Source organism: Podarcis muralis, chromosome 14 (assembly GCF_964188315.1).
Source record: "Podarcis muralis chromosome 14, rPodMur119.hap1.1, whole genome shotgun sequence".
Lineage (NCBI taxonomy): Eukaryota > Metazoa > Chordata > Lepidosauria > Squamata > Lacertidae > Podarcis > Podarcis muralis.
The window spans coordinates 47,072,220-47,088,425 of NC_135668.1; the positions used below are offsets into that span (position 1 = coordinate 47,072,220).

Consider the following 16,206-nt stretch of genomic DNA (forward strand, 5'->3'; position numbering starts at 1 on the left):
CTCTTTTCCACATGGATGTATCTGCTGTGGGGTCTCTGACACTGTTTCCCCTTTGTGCTGCCGGGAGTGGGGGGGACTGGCTGGCTGAGGGCACTGGCCAAGTTAAAAGGACTGCAGCCGCTGCTTTGCAGCACACCCTGCAACAGACACAGGGTTCAGCTACAGAAGAGCACTGGAAGGGAAGATCATAGAATCATAAAACTGTAGAGTTGGATGGGACCCTGAGAATCATCTATTCCAACCCCCTGCAAAGCATGAATCTGTAAAGGTCTATTTCCTCCATCTGTCTCCACGTTCAGGGGTCCTGTGCAAGTAACCCAAGTAGGACCAATTCAGCCAGCTAGCCATGGGGATTATCTAATTGATTTTTGAATTTTATTGTTATTCGTGTTTTTATACTGTATTTTATGCTCTTTTTATAATTAAGTGTTTTAAAGTGTTTTAAATTTGTTGTTAGTCGCCCTGAACCCGGTTTTTGAACCGGGAAGGGCGGGGTATAAATAAAAAATCATTATTATTATTATCATTACCTGCCAATGCAGGCTCTAGTTCACAAAAGTGTGTGCCACAGTGGAAGGCATGAGCTTTTAAAGAAGGGGTGGGAAAACTTTTACTGCAGCCCAGGGGCCGCATTCCCTTCTAGGCAACCTTCCAGGGGCCACACGCCAAAGGCTGGAGTGTGCAGAGCAACAGATGTAAATTTTAACTTTGTACAGTAAGCTAGTTTCTACGCCAACACCCTCTCTATCCTCCATCCAGGTAAGCAAAATGCATTAATGGAGTTCAAGGACACAATCCAGCTGAACAAAAGCACTCAAGGAGGTTGCAAAGCGAGGCTGGTGAGGAGAGAGGAGGCTATGGCTGGAGGGAGTCCAAAGGGCCAGACTGAGATGCTTGGGAGGGCCACGTTTAAGGCTCTTAGAGGTGCCACCGAGTCCTTTGCAGTTTCAGCTGCAAGGGATTAGCAGCAGCTCCCGTCTGGAACTGTTCAACAGAAGGCAAGCCCAAGAGGCTCAGTGGTTTAGACCACAGCACCACCCGCGTCCCTGATCCTCTGCTCTACAGTATTTAGGACATGTAAAGCAAAGCCTGCCCATGTCTTTATAGCTCTAACTATGCTGTTTCACTCAAACCGGTGGATAAAACGTTCCCCCAATTACAAAACCTGCCTTTTACTACACATCAGCTGTTCTTTTTTCCTTCCTCAAATATCTTCTGGTGAACTTGGGAACATGTGCAGTTTACATATATAGCGCATATGGGGCAACTGCAGCACTTCTAAGAAGGAATTTCTAGTGATGTTAACTGCTAGAGCTCAAACTAAAAATAGCCAGCTTAATTCTGGAAGAGTTTCCCGAAAGGTGGGGAAAGGGAAGACCTAGAGAAATGCAGGTGCAAGACCAGAAGAGATGCAGGATTGAAATCTCCAGAGAGGCTTGGAAGTTATTTCACATTGTTCAAATGTTTATGCAGGAGCTGCAGAGATGCATCAATTTGCAGACTTAAATGTCAGTAAAATCGCTCTGTATTGCTAATGCAACAGCGTCAAAGAAAAAAACAAACCCAGGATCTACTGAGGTATTTCGGACATTCAGGGTCTTAAATGTATCCTTCTGCACATTAGCATTTTATTTTATTATTGGTATCCAAAGGTGAGAGGAAATAGCTTGTGGGGCAGCCCTAAGTACTCCCCCTGCCCTTTCGCTTGATTCTTTGGAACTTGGTCGTGGGACCTCAATAGGCAAGTTAGCGCATTCAAAATGAATTCCTAATTCATGGTTCCCTCTCAGATTCTAGCATCTTTTATGACTTTGCAAGGATAAACATGGCTCATATTTCCCAAGACAGGAAATATTTTGCTGAATTCTATTCTACGGCACACTGACATTTTCTTCACTGATGAACAAAGAGAGACACGCAACATTCAAAGAAAGAGATTTTGATCATGCAACTTAACGTTCCCCATTTGCACAACGATTTGCACATTCTTCAGCATGTATCATGCATGCATGATCTTGCAAAGAATGACCTCTGGTGGCGCTTACAGTGAATTTCTCTTACAGGCACAACTTCTATATAGAACTCTTTAAATACTTTTCACTGCGGGGACACTATTCTGGAGAACTCTTCTTTTAGAGATGAAAGTTTTAAAAGTGGCAACACTCATAGTTTTGCTCTTGCTCTCTCGTTTAGTAAACCTGTCAAACTGTTAAGTCTTATTTTCACCTTTGCATTCAAGCCTCACTATTTAAAAAAAAATTGTCACCCAAGTACTAGCTGTTCTAAGGCTACAGGTTTAGGAAAACCTACCTTTGTAGACGTTTAAAGTTATCGTTCTAACAGCAATCCTGACCATGCTTTCTGGGTGGTTGAAGAATTTAATGGCTTCAGTGTACAGGGCAAAATCATTTGTGTGCTGAAAGAGAAGACAGTTAAGTCCAAGGAATTAATTTGTTTTACGCATTTGTATCCTGTCCCTCAATACAAATGTAAATTGTTTTAAACTCTTTTCAACACTGTGTTTTGATGTTGCAACCTGTCCTGGGATCTTAGGGCAAAGGGCGGGTCATAAATAATGATAATTTCCAGATTACCATATTTTTCCATGTATAAGATGAGCTTTTTTGACTCAAAAATGAGGTTCAAAATTTAGGCTCGTCTTATACACGGGTAGTGCTGAGGGGGGCATCTCCCCCCCAACAATCAAGTGGCCATTTGCCGCTTAAAAACTCAGGCTCACGCTTCGTTCTGGCGGGTAAGCGATTTTTGGCATTGGCCGCTTGATTTTTTGGGGGGGAGAGGGGGAATCCTGACACTCACCTGCCAGAACATAGCACACAGCCACTTGTGCTGCAGCTGCCTGATCGCCACCATTAATCACGCTGGCGGTGATCGGGGAGCTGATAGTGGTTTCTGCAAAGCAAGCGGAACCAAAAGGTTGTGGTGGGGAGAGATTGATTGACTGGTTCCCTGCGTCCCCCAACAGAGACCCCCGGCCATTTGCAAGCGCTCCCTGCGGAGAGGTGAAAGTTTGGGAGGAAGGCACAAGCCTGAATGGTACAGCGGCAGGGCACTGTCCCTTTAAGGAGGAGGGTGCCTGGAAAGGCTGTGGTTGGCTGTTTTGCGCTCTCTCTCCGGGCCTGATCAGCCGCCTCCCTTCGCCAGGATCCATCGGCTGGTCAGGCTGCCAGCCGTGGGAAGCTGGCGCAGCCCCTCCACAATCATGCACGCTAGAGAGGCCATGCGCTCTGCCCCAGCGGGCTGCTGCAGGTCCTCCCCAAAAGCTCAATCCCCCTATTTTCTAAATTTTGAGGCCCCCCAAAAGGGGGCATCTTAAAGACGGAAAAATATGGTAGCTAACATAATAAAATAAGGTGCAACTGATGAACAATAAGTGATAACAGCAACATAATGAACAATAAATGGTAACAGCAACACTCAGCAGTGCAAGACATCAAGCAGCTTTTTTAAAAAAACAACTGAAAGTGAAAAATCAATTCTTTTTATCATACAAAAAATACAGCTCTTCCTCTCTAGTCCCTCAGCAAAACTCATGTACAGTTCCAACCATTTGGGCTTCAAAGCACAGCACCACCTGATGTGTAACTGTGATGATCGGGTGACTTGACAGGTGGGAAGCTCTGTTCACCTGCGCAAGTTTGGTCCAACAAGGGACAGGGCAATAATTATCTAGCCCACTGGCCAGAGAAGATTCCCCATGCCTGCAATAAAGACAGGCTTGCAATGTTATATTTGCTGAGTGAAAGCAGCTGTAGCTAATGATCAACATGTTGCCTCTTCCACAGAAAAACAAACAAATAACTATGTTAAGATGGAGACATTTAATCTAATGCCAAGTCAGGCTGCTTAAGCTCTGGTGCCCTCTCCTGGTAAGAAGCAGATAAAGGACAAAGAAAAGCAGGGGGGGGAAATTATTCCATTGCAACACTGCCAAAGTGGTGTCTCGTGGGACAGATCTTTGCTCGAGTCCAAGGAGATAGCTCCTAATGTCCACAGTCTGTTGGGCAGTAGTACAGGGTTTAAAGACTATCAACAGTACAGGGCTAGATCAAGGCGAGGGAAACCTGTGGCCGTCCAAAAGTTATTGGATTTCAAATTCCATCAGGCTCAACCAGCATTGCCAATGGCCAGAGATAATACGAGTTGGAACCCAGCAACATCTGGGGGGGCCAGAGATTCCCAGCCCTAGGTTAGACTGACCCTTGACTAGCTAAGCTGCAGTTAATTTAAATCTGCATATGTTTTTCCAAGTTAAGTATAGCTAAGTCGCATACTCATGTTCTATTTTGTGTTGCCATATAAATATTTTCATATATTGCTCCCTATTTCTCCCTTCCCCAAGAATCATTCAGGTATAATGTGCTGGTTATTTCCCTTTGTTGCTACTACACTTACATCTTTCACAAAGTGAAATGCATTCATGAGTATTTTGCAGGGGTATTTAAAATAAAACCTTCTAAACAGATCTTAGCTTCTTGACTCCTGCCTGGTCACCACCCTCTTGGCTGCAGGGCCAATTTAAGAACCGCATTTTCACCACCCACATTTCATAGATCCACTGCAGCCACAACTTTTTATTTTCAAGTTGAAAGTGGTTCCTCTGCCTACCTCATTGTAAAAGAAATGAACCGTGTGGTTGTTGAGCTTCAGAGAAAGCGTTTTCAGGAACGAAATGTAGTATGCCATAATCTCTTCATCCGAGAAGTCAAATTTGTGCACAATGATAGAATTTACGTAGTTGTTGGAAAGCAAATAGTCTGGGAAGGGGGGAGAGAACAAATTCATAATCAGTACAAATGTTATAAATTACACAAAAATGAAGAGATTCACACAAATTGTTCTATTAAGCAATGTTTCCAAAAATTATTCCAGCATCCAATTAGAACAGCCTCTGCCAACCTGGTGCCCTCAAGATGTTCAGCCCCAGTCAATATAACCAAGTGGTCTGTGGTGGATGGAAGCTACAATTCAGAAACATCTGGAGGGCACCAAATTCAGAAAGGCTGGATTAAAGAGAAGCCAGACAGCAACAATGGGAACAATTAAAAAATCAGTCTGCTAGAAGCACATTCAAAAGCCTGCACATGAGTTTTTGATGCCATCTTGTTTCTTCATCCCCCTCTAGTTTTAGATAAGCGACTTCAACCTAGTAGCAGATCCCTTTTAAAGTGAAGACATAGCAAAGAATGTGCCTCAACTCCCTAATAGCGTACTTTTCTCCAATGTAAGGAGCAGCCTTTGTTGCATACACCAACTTTTAAATGCTTCTATCACACGACTCCTTCCCAGTTCCATGTGTCTCTATTCCATTTCCCCGCCTACCTCCTCAGAATGAAGGCTTCCTATTTACTGCTCTAAACAGACAGGTGGCTATTTATTTATTTATTTGGACCACAGGAACCTAGAAGGTCTATGAAAACCAAGTTATCTTTTTCAGATTTAGAATGGGTAGGAAGGAGGTGAAATGTGTGGCCCAATAAACTGTCAGGGAAAACAATTTAATAATATTAAGTCGGCCAGAGCCATTTCCATAGGATTACGGCTATGGATTGCTCCATGCCTTGGTTGCCATCCCTATCTCAACCAATAGGGCCCTAATTTGTAGCCCAGCTGACAGACAACAACCATCCAGTGCAAGTTGCAAACTCATAATCTTCAGAACAGCAAAGTAGCACCTCCCAGTTCCTGACCTGGGAAAATGGACACTTAGCCCTCTCCTCACATCCCATTTGAGAAAGGCCGGCAGCAAAGGTTTAATACTGCAAAATCAAAGCTACACTGATTTCGTTAAAGGCAACATGGAGGCAGGCATACTTACAGAGAGACGTTTCATGACTAATGTTCTCGAAAAGGATGTTCAAAGTCTGCAGGAGCTGCACACACACATAACGGCCAGACTTCTGACGCAGAATGTTCAGAAAGAACACAAACACGTTCTTCTCCAAGAAAAAGCTAGAACAACATTGAAAGTTGTTACTGATTTGTTTGCTGTTTGTTACATGAAGGAAATCAATCAATCCTTAAAAAGATTATTGCAAAACATTTCGGCTGCAGTTACTAGGGAGCAAGTCCTGTTTAAGACTGTGGGATCATTGCTGGTGTTGAATCATGGCCATTGGGTTAAGGCTCTTTTTTCCACGTATTCTTTTTTTTTAATGGGAAAAATAAGTAAAGATTTAAAAATAGGTTCTATGTTATATTATGGGCTGGAAACTGGAGGCCATCAAGTCATCACAGGCACAGGGAATTGGTCTTTGGCTCCAGGAGATGACATTTGGTATAACTGACTAGTAAATGTCAAGCCTCGCTTCTGAAACGCTTAGCTGTCTGTAAAACAGGCAAAGGTACACCATTACTACTTTGAGTTAAGGATGAGTTTGGGGCAATGCTGAAGAGTTCTGTAGTACACAAAAACAGATGCAAAACATAGAGCAGAACCACCAGAAAGAAAGTAGAGCCTACTAAGGCCTGGTTTGCATGCCACACTAAACTATCATTTAAAGTAAATTGTGTTTTAACACAAGTGAGCAGCATGCTAGTGAACGCTGCTCAGTAGTGCAATTTGCTCCTGCTTTTGCCACAATGGGGTAAAAACAAAAGGCTTAGCGTTTCATGTGAACCAGCAATTGTGTTTTTTCTCCAAATGCACTAATATTGGAATCCAAGGTTTGTTCAACACAATCAGCCCGTTCTCTGGTTTGTTCCTCCCAGTGTGGCAAGCACATGAATGGAAGAGGAGCAAATAGGGCAATATTAAGCAGTGTGCATAAACACACTGAAAATTCCTAGTTAACCACAGTTTAAATTTAAAGTATGATTTAACACTGCATGTGAACCAGGACAATACTGTGTGTACTATAAGTCCACCGCAGCTTAGAAAATGTATTGAGGTACCAATGAGAAACTACCTTTTTTGTGATCAATTTGAGGCTGCAGCTCTCAATGCAGTCTGCAGGTCACTAAACCACAATGGGACTTCTTAAACCAGAAATTGAGAACCTGCGGCCATGCTGGCTGGGGCTACTGAGAGCTGGTGGTCATCAACATCTGAAGGGCCATAGGTTCCCCCACCCGTGTAGAAGTAAACACAGCATTGGGCTGCACATCACTGATTTAAATCAAGCTACGATGGTTGCAGTCGAACATGGGCTTACTTGGGATTTAGCACCACTGACTTTCTGAGTACGCATAGGTAGGATTTACACCCTCATTTTACTTCTTCTCTTGCATCAGTGGCGTATCAGCTTATATTTCATACTGTTATATTCTGTATTCAAAAGCAAACACTTAAAAGCTCTTACTCAAACACTGAACTGTCATTTTGGTCTCCCCATATTAGGATCTCAGTTATAGATCGAATAGTCTCCACCAACAGGTTGCGGTTGTGTTCAGTCACAGTGGTATTTTTGGTCAGAACATGATACATATACCTGAAAGACAAGCAAATAAGAAAAAAGATATGAAAACACTGATTGCAACAAGCAGGTTGAAGTGCAGCCAATTGAAATGGCTCTGCTACTTTACTTGCAAATGAACGAAGGCACTCCCTGTGCTGTTGGGACTTCAATTTGCATCTGGCCATGCTGGCTGGGCTTGATGGGAGATGTAGATCAGCAACATCCAGAGGGCTGAAGATTCTCCACCCGTGCTTATGAAACACTATTTTGCAAAAACAATTGCACATCCTGTTTTAAGGTGGTTTCCAGGTGGAAAGAGCAGCCCATTTCCAGCAAATGAAAATTAACAATAACTGATACAAACACCAGCTATTAAACTACACTAAATATGGTACGAACATTCTACTTTTAGGGCGCCTGTCCCATACATACTTGTCTGCCAAAGAATTGCGCTTTCAAAGCCTGCTGCTCACAGCAACGGGTCCCATACAATGGACCACACCGACCACAGTATGGTTTTCCAATCACAATTCAGATGCTGATTGTGCCCTAAAGACTCAAGAAATCTGTACTCCATGCTTTGGCAAATCTATTCCAGGCAAAAAGTGTTATTTAGGAGGATGACTACACAACATGCTGATCTTTTTAATTTAGAAAATCAGTTCCAGTATTTCATACGACAAATTAAGAGAACTGCACCAGATGATTCTACTTATACAGATTTAACCACACCTCCTGGAGCACTAACCATGACACTATTTTTAGCCCTTTTCATTTCTGTGGAACTTCTAATCCACTTTATTACAAAGATACAGGCTACATTTCTTACACAAGCTCCAAGCTTCCATTGCTAAGACACTGAACAAAATCATAAATTAGATTTATCCAAAGCCTTAGTAAAATGTATAGGTATGTAGATTATGACAGTTAAGGACTTAACACAAGAACTGTTGTGCTAGATCAGGCCAAGGATGTACCTGGCCCAGTATCCTGTTTCTATAGTAGCTAGGCAGATGCTTCTGGGAAGCTCGCAAGCAGGACATGGCTTTTCCCCTTTGTTTGTCCTCAGCATCTGAGATGCAAAGTATACCGCCTCTGAACATTGAAAGTTCCACTCAGCTATCATGGGAAATTTGTCCAGTCCTTTTCAAAGCTTTCAAAGTTGGTACCCATCCCTACATCTCAAAGACAGTGGAGCTTATTCTCTCTTGTGTGAAGTGCTTCCAATTGTCCATTGTCTACGAACAGTTCAATATTTTTTAAAGGCTGCTTCAATACACTGGTGCAGCCAGCCATAGCTATCTGGGAACCAGTCAGACGACTCTGATGAATCAAGGAGCACCTTAAACAAACAACTGCACTAGGAGTTATTTAAAATGCTTGTGGAATGCTCTGAAGAACTTCTCCTGCATCAAGATAATATGAGGCTGCAATCCCCAGGCATATTTTCTTAGTGGTAAACCCCAGTGAATCAATGCCCACATAAAAGAGACTCACAAGATTGCGAGTCCTCACTAAGGCCTTAGAAAATGGATATGGGTTGGGGCTCTTTTTTCACAGAGAAGGAAAACTGAGGCCAAGAGTCAGCAATGTGCCCAGCACAATTTTGTGTCAGAATTGTTTTCCGAATCTTGCCTAGAAAGAAATAGCTCATAGCCTTACATGCCCAAACTCTGCACCCACGTCATCAATCCGCATGTGCTCACCCTCCTTATTTTCACCCTACAGGACTCTCTGTGGCTTTTCAGCCTTCTACAACACTCACAATCAAGTATGAGTCTCACCATGCCAGGTGACTAAACTCTACATTCCTAAACAAAGACATACGGTACACAAATATTCTATGCTGAACACTACATACAACCCATGCAAAACAGAACCCTCATGATCACAGATGGTCAAATCCTGGATATATCTTTTCCTCCTGAGTGCACACCGGACCACACCACATACACAAGGCACCAATCTCCTTATCCCCACTGGACCAAACCTGGAAATCCACATACAGATTTCATGTAGATGACAATTCAGCAAAGCTGCTTTCAGATAGGTTCTAAGGCCTCTCAAGATGGAATTGGTTTCAAAAATCGGCATGTCAAAAGAGAGAGGAGCTCAAAAGTAAACACTTCATCATCTTTCATCATCTGTCTCTGCTTTGGAATCCAGTAGTGTGACTGACACCACCTTGATTCCCAGAACCTGGAGGGGAATCCATTTGTGTTTCTGACCAGTCGTACTTCAGGCTAAGGCAGGCACCAAAACAACTAAATAATTTCAAGTTGTTTCTGTTTTGTCAGCTGCTTTTTTAAAAAAAACAAACAGGCTATTATATGTAATATACTGTGTGTGTGTATGTACACACAAACAGAAGTACGCCTACCACCTTCATGACACAGCTTTTGGGGAATTCTGAAGAAGCACCTCTTTACCTTGGCTTCTGACATTTGAGATGCATAGGTATTTTTAGGGCCCACTTTATTTCTGTTGTTTTAAACTGCTTTTAATATTGTGTTTTAATTGTTGCAACCTGCCCTGGGACCTTAAGGTGAAGGGCAGGTAATAAATTAATAATAATAATATGAAGTATTTATGTAGAGTGAAAGAGAGAGTTTGTGTGTGCACGCACACACTTGCCTATCAATATAACAACAGTCCAGGAGAATGCACACATCTATGTATGTGTGCCCATAATTGCACACACCATTCCTTGGTTTGCGGTTGTTATTCCTGGTAGGGTTTTACCAGATTGACATATTGATATTTTTGTCTTAATCTAATTTTGTAAGCTGCCTATTATGGGGTGTTTTTTTAATTCTAAAGGGGGGATCATTAAATACAAATGAACATACAAAGTGTCAACATATTGCCTACATATCACAGAGTGTGTAAATAAACAACCAGCAAGGTGAGAGACTTAACATTGTTTAGTTAGATGTTTAGTTAGAAACAAACATCAGAACAAGCCTGTCACATGCACAAGGTCATCATGAAGCGTGCACAAACACACTCCTCTGTCTCACATGCAACATTATAATTACATTTAATGAAACATGCATCCTTGTCTCTATTTCCCGTCTCCTCCCTCTTCCTTGTGTCAAATTTTAAACTAGAAGGTTCTCATGGCACTGGCTTGTTGTTTGGTACTGAAGTAGAACTCTTAACATTTCTAAATTTACCCTTGCCTCCACCTCCATCCCTGAACACTCATCTCCCTTGTAGCTGTTTTTAGGTCAGTGAGATGCCCTCTCCTACTTTGTAAAGTGCTGTGAAAATGGATGGTAGAGTCAACCCATTGAAGTTAACAGACCTAATCAACTTAGGTCCATTAATTTCAGTGGGTCTGCTCTGCTCTGCTCTGAGTAGGACTTAGCTGGATGCAATACAATTATGTTCATTACATTACATTCCTATCCCAGCTTTCCTCCCAGGATCTGAAGACTGGACATATAGCTGGATCCTCTCCCTTTCCCCCCCCCCCTTGCGACAACCCTGTGAGGTAGGTTAAGCTGAGTTAAGAGTGACTGGATGAAGGTCGCCAAGTGAGGTTCGTGACGGAATGGGGATTTGAATCAGTCTCCCCAACACTTTAACCACTACACATGTGTGTATGTGTGTACAGTGGTACCTCAGGTTAAGTACTTAATTTGTTCTGGAGGTCCATTCTTAACCTGAAACTGTTCTTAACCTGAAGCACCACTTTAGCTAATGGGGCCTCCTGCTGCCACTGCACCGCCAGAGCACGATTTCTGTTCTCATCCTGAAGCAAAGTTCTTTTTTTTTTTAATATTTTTTATTGAGTTTCTTTTCTTAAGGTCATAAACACAAGATTGGAGTAAGAAAATACAAGAAACAAATACAAAACCAAAATAATAAAAAGATCATTGCAATCCAATTTTCAGTAGTTTTTTCAATATTCCAAATGGACTTCCCCGCATCCTCCCGACTCTGCGTTCTTTGTAATAAAAGTTTCAGCAATTTGTTACCTTGTTTCTTAACTTACTGTATCTTTCAATTATTATGTTTCTAAATTCACAATATTATATCCCAACTTTGTACATTTAAAATTAACATAATAAAATTGTTTCATATTACCACCTCTTTTTTCTTGTCTTAATTTTCAGTTTACCTAATCAAGTTGCTAAAGCAAAAAAAAAGTTTCCTAATCGTGCGTATTTCTTAACATTCGTACAACTTATAGTGTTTTTGCAAATAGTCCTTAAATTTTTTCCAGTCCTCTTCCATTGTTTCCTCGCCCAAATCTCGGATTCTGCCAGTCATTTCAGCCAGTTCCATGTAGTCAATCAACTGCGTCTGCCACTCCTCCAGCGTGGGTAAATCTTGAGTCTTCCAGTGCTTTGCAATAAGAATTATTGCTGCTGTAGTAGCGTACATAAACAAAGTTCTGTCCTTCTTTGACACCTTCTGGTCCACCATGCCCAATAGGAAGGCCTCTGGTTTCTTGGGAAAGGTATACCTAAATACCTTTTTTAACTCGTTATAAATCATTTCCCAGAAGGCCTTCACTTTTGGGCAGGTCCACCAAAGATGGAAGAATGTCCCTTCTGCCTCCTTACATTTCCAACATTTATTATCAGACAAGTGGTATATCTTAGCTAACTTGACTGGGGTCATGTACCACCGGTATATCATTTTCATAATGTTTTCTTTCAAGGCGTTACATGCCGTAAACTTCATACCGGTGTTCCATAACCTTTCCCAGTCTTCAAACATAATGTTGTGTCCAATATCCTGTGCCCATTTTATCATGGCAGATTTAACTGTCTCATCCTGTGTATTCCATTTAAGCAGCAAGTTATACATTTTCGAAAGTGTCTTAGTTTTTGATTCTAACAATTGCTTCAGGATGAGAACAGAAAGTGTGTGGTGGCGGCGCGGCAGCAGCAGCGGGAGGCCCCATTAGCTAAAGTGGTAACTCATGTTAAGAACAGTTTCAGATTAAGAACAGACCTCCAGAACAAATTAAGTTCTTAACCCGAGGTACCACTGTACTGGCAACCTGTACTGTAACTGGTTGAATTGGCAGCTGGCGTTTAATTTGCAACTGGCTATGATGAACTTTATGGCTGGATCTTGCCTATTGCTGGGTTGGTTCTGGGGTGGTTTTATTGATTTATGGTTTTATTGAGCTGTTGCATGGTTTCCTTTTAATTTGGCCTCCTTTACTGTGTACATCATCAAGAGAATTTGATTTTTAATCAGGCACCTCATAAACTTAATACAAATCATGTCACTCCAGTCACTCCATCCACCCATAAGAACATAAGAAGAGCCCACTGGATCAGGCCAAAAGTGCATTTAGTTCAGAACTCTGCTCTCACAGTGGCCATCCAGATGCCCCTGGGAAGATAGCAGGAAGAACCTGAACACAACAGCACTCTCTATATCTTCCCAGTAAGTGGCATTAAGGACTCGTCCATACCTTGGTTTAATGTAGATTGTGCTTCCTTTAATTTCCACCCACCCCATCCATGAGGCTTTCTCCTCCAACAATGGCTGTCCCATACGTTCTCCTCCCAAAATCTGGAGATTCTCTATGCAGTTGATGCAGCTCTTCTATTTGGATTAACAAAACATAGAGGAATCTCCGGATTTAGGGAGCAGAAGTCACGGGACAGCCATTGTTGGAGGAGAAAGCCTCATGCACAAGGGGGAATTAAATGAGGCACTTAGGGGTCTACAATGTGCATTAGGGCAGGCAGATTGATCACCTTGTCCTCCATGAATTTGGTTAATCCCCTTTCAAAGCGTTCCAAGTTGGTGACTGCCACAGCCTCCTGTGGAAATGGGTTCCAATGTTAAACTATGTGCTATGTGAAGAAGTCCTTTGTTTATCTGCCTTGAATCTTCCATCATTCAGCTCCACTGGATTTCCACAAGTTATAATGTGACTGGAGATCAAGAAAAACTGTTCTCTATCCACTATCTCCATGCCATGCATGATTTATACACCACCATCATCTAGCCCTTCCTTACTCACTTCCCCCAAGCTAAAAAAAGGAGCCCCCAATACAACTTTTTCCTTCAGCAGGCCTCTTCTACACCCATGGATAGTAGTAGCTAGAGCTCACCCACTCAGTCATGAAGCTCAAGCCCAGCCTAACCTACCTCACAAGCTTGTTGTGAGGATAAAATGAAGAGGGGAGAAAAGATCCTATGTACTCCACCTTCAGCTCCTTGGAGAAAAAGGTGGGAATAATGCAATACATATTCACCTATATTAAACATAACACATACAGGATATACTAGCACTGACACATATTTATGTACGTGCTATCTGAATGGATTCATTATCTGCTATTTTAAAAATCTTTTATATCTAATTTTGTATCCGTAGAAGCCAAATGAATGCTTTAAATCCTATTTGTATTCTAGAGGTTTATCTTTGCCTTATTGGACCACTGGTGCTTTTACATGTAAGAATTTGTGTTGATATTGTTAATGGTCACTGGCTACAAATACTAACAAAAGGTAACTACATACGCATTGCACATTACTCTCCCTCATTACTTCCTCAAGTGTCCTCTCTCTCTCTCTTAAAGCCCCTCTCTCTCACACATAAATATTTATACGGAAAGATATGTTATATATAGATACAAGACCACTGGGTGCGACTTTGGGGGCCGTTCACCACATACACCACCTTGAGGTAGTTGGGAGAAACGGGATATTAAATGCAATAAAGAAACAAATATATAAACACGGACACAGGTCCTGCCGTCTGAAAACAATGTGCTGTCAGAGAATTGCTCCTTAGGTGAGCGTTTGCATAACTGATTCCTATGTGGAAATTTCCAACAACCTTTCCAACAACCAACCAACACAACCTTGACTTCAAAAGGATCAGGGTGTGTGGAACCCAGGGAAACCTCAGAAGAAGAAGAAGAAGAAAAGCAGGCAAGTGGAAAAAAACGCTCCCCGCACTTATCTGATCTCCTTCCCTGGTCAACTGGCTGTCAGAAATGCAAACACAAAACAGCGAGGTTCACTTATAAGGCTGCTCATGGAATCGCAGAATCCTGGAGTGAAAAGGGGACCCTCCCGGGTCATCTCACTGTATAATCTGTGTAATCTCACTGTATACAAGTTGTACAAGTGACAATAAAGTATTTCAATTTCAATCTAGCCCACTTCACCCCCCGCATTGCAGGAGCCTTGCTTGTGCACACCGTCAGTGTTGGATTTACATACAGTATAAGCTAAACAAGCTATAGCTTAGGGCCCCACTCTCTTGGGGCCCCAAAAAAATTTAAAGGGGGAAAAAACTGGATGCACAATTCCAAACTATGTTAAAAAACCAATAAAATAAAACCTACATACAGCAACAGTGTTGTGTAGACTCCTCTTTGTTATGTGCAAATGGCATTAGATACCTATTAGGTCCATAAATTACCATAGGGCAAATATTCAACACAAAAACCAGCGGCATTTTGTTGTTGACAAAGGACAGCTGGACATAAAAAGGGCCCCATTACCTTCAGTCCCTTAGGGCCTCATCAAACCTGCACACAGTCCGGATATCTGAATTCTGGGACTAACTCCTGGCGTTCGTATAAGCGAGGACCTTTTGGGGAGGGGGCGTATAGTGGGTCCCGCGTGACAGGAGCCCCAGAGGCAGTTGGGAGGCGAGTGGGGGAGGGGCGTCCACCTGAGCCCACCTGCCTCGAGGCCCCTCCCCCCTCCGGCATATGAGTCCCTCACAGCCTCCTCCCGCCCTGAACACTCACTTGAGGTGGTCGAGCGAGTGGATGTTCCGCGAGGCCTTGCCGTGCCCGCCGCCTCCCCAGCTGCGCGACCGCCCGAACATCCTGAGGGGAGAAAAACGGACGGAGGGAGGGCCAAGCTCGGAGACTCGCTCTCGCTCTCAGCTCGCTCTCTCTCGCTCGCTACCGCCTCACGGCCTCGGCTGCCGCCGCCGCCGCCTCATCCTCCTTCTCGGCCGCCGCCATCCTCTTCCTCCTCCTCCTCTTCCTCTCAGGCGGAAGGAGTCCTAGCGCCCTCCCCGCCCCCACGCCCGCGCGCGCACCCTCGGACATTCCGCCCCGGCGGAGGCGACGGCACAGACCCGGCAGCGGAGCCGCGGCGCGGGGCACGCCGGGAAAAGTAGTTTTCCTCGGCCCGCAGCTACTCTCGCCAAGGCATAGAAGGCGAGCCAGGGGACTGCGAGTCCCAGCGTGCCCCGCGCGGAGGTGGGGAGAACCCGGAAGTAGGAGGGGCGAGCAAGGGTTGCGTCCCCGTCGCAGGGCAGGGGGCGGGTCTTTGTGACCTGCCGAGGGGCGGGGCCTTCAAGGCAGGTGAGGGAGGGGCGGAGGAGGGTTCTTCCCCCGTAGGAAATGAATCGTTAGCGGTGCGGTTCTTTGGAAATAATTCGGAATTAATTCGGAAAGCAATGCAGTGGTTTTGTTTGGAATGATTCGCAATTGATAATGCAAGAATAACCTTCTTTGCTTTGATTTGGAGGGAGACGGTTAATCGTTGGGCAAAAGATTCCTGCATAGCAAGGACTAGATCAGGCATAGGCAAACGGCAAACTCTGCCTCCAGATGTTTTGGGACTACAATTCCCATCATCCCTGACCACTGGTCCTGTTAACTAGGGATGATGGGAGTTGTAGTCCCAAAACATCTGGAGGGCCGAGTATGCCTATGCCTGGACTAGTGACCCTGGGGTCCCTTTCAGCTCCATGACTCTATGACATAAATGCCGGTTCGTAATCAATTGTTAGCGGGGTGGTTTTTGTTATTTTATTTGCAATTACAGTGGTACCTCA

General features: G+C 43.5%; 1 protein-coding gene across 3 annotated transcripts in view; it reads right to left on the reverse strand.

The window, feature by feature from the left end:
* CLEC16A (C-type lectin domain containing 16A) overlaps positions 1-15,505 on the reverse strand; it is a 96,493-nt gene extending 80,988 nt beyond the window's left edge. Inside the window, exons 1-5 of one of the 3 annotated variants that reach the window (XR_013390601.1) lie at positions 15,164-15,503; positions 7,323-7,451; positions 5,840-5,973; positions 4,630-4,778; positions 2,311-2,416 (exon numbers count right to left, since the gene is read on the reverse strand). Coding sequence is in view for 2 of the 3 variants with exons in the window: in XM_077918639.1 (XP_077774765.1) it covers positions 2,311-2,416; positions 4,630-4,778; positions 5,840-5,973; positions 7,323-7,451; positions 15,164-15,243 (598 nt within the window). In the remaining variant the exon portion in view is untranslated. Of the gene's footprint in view, positions 1-2,310; positions 2,417-4,629; positions 4,779-5,839; positions 5,974-7,322; positions 7,452-15,163 lie in introns of all 3 variants that reach the window. The other 2 variants (XM_077918639.1, XM_028706963.2) reach the window with 2 other exon arrangements.
* Positions 15,506-16,206: the final 701 nt, after the last annotated feature.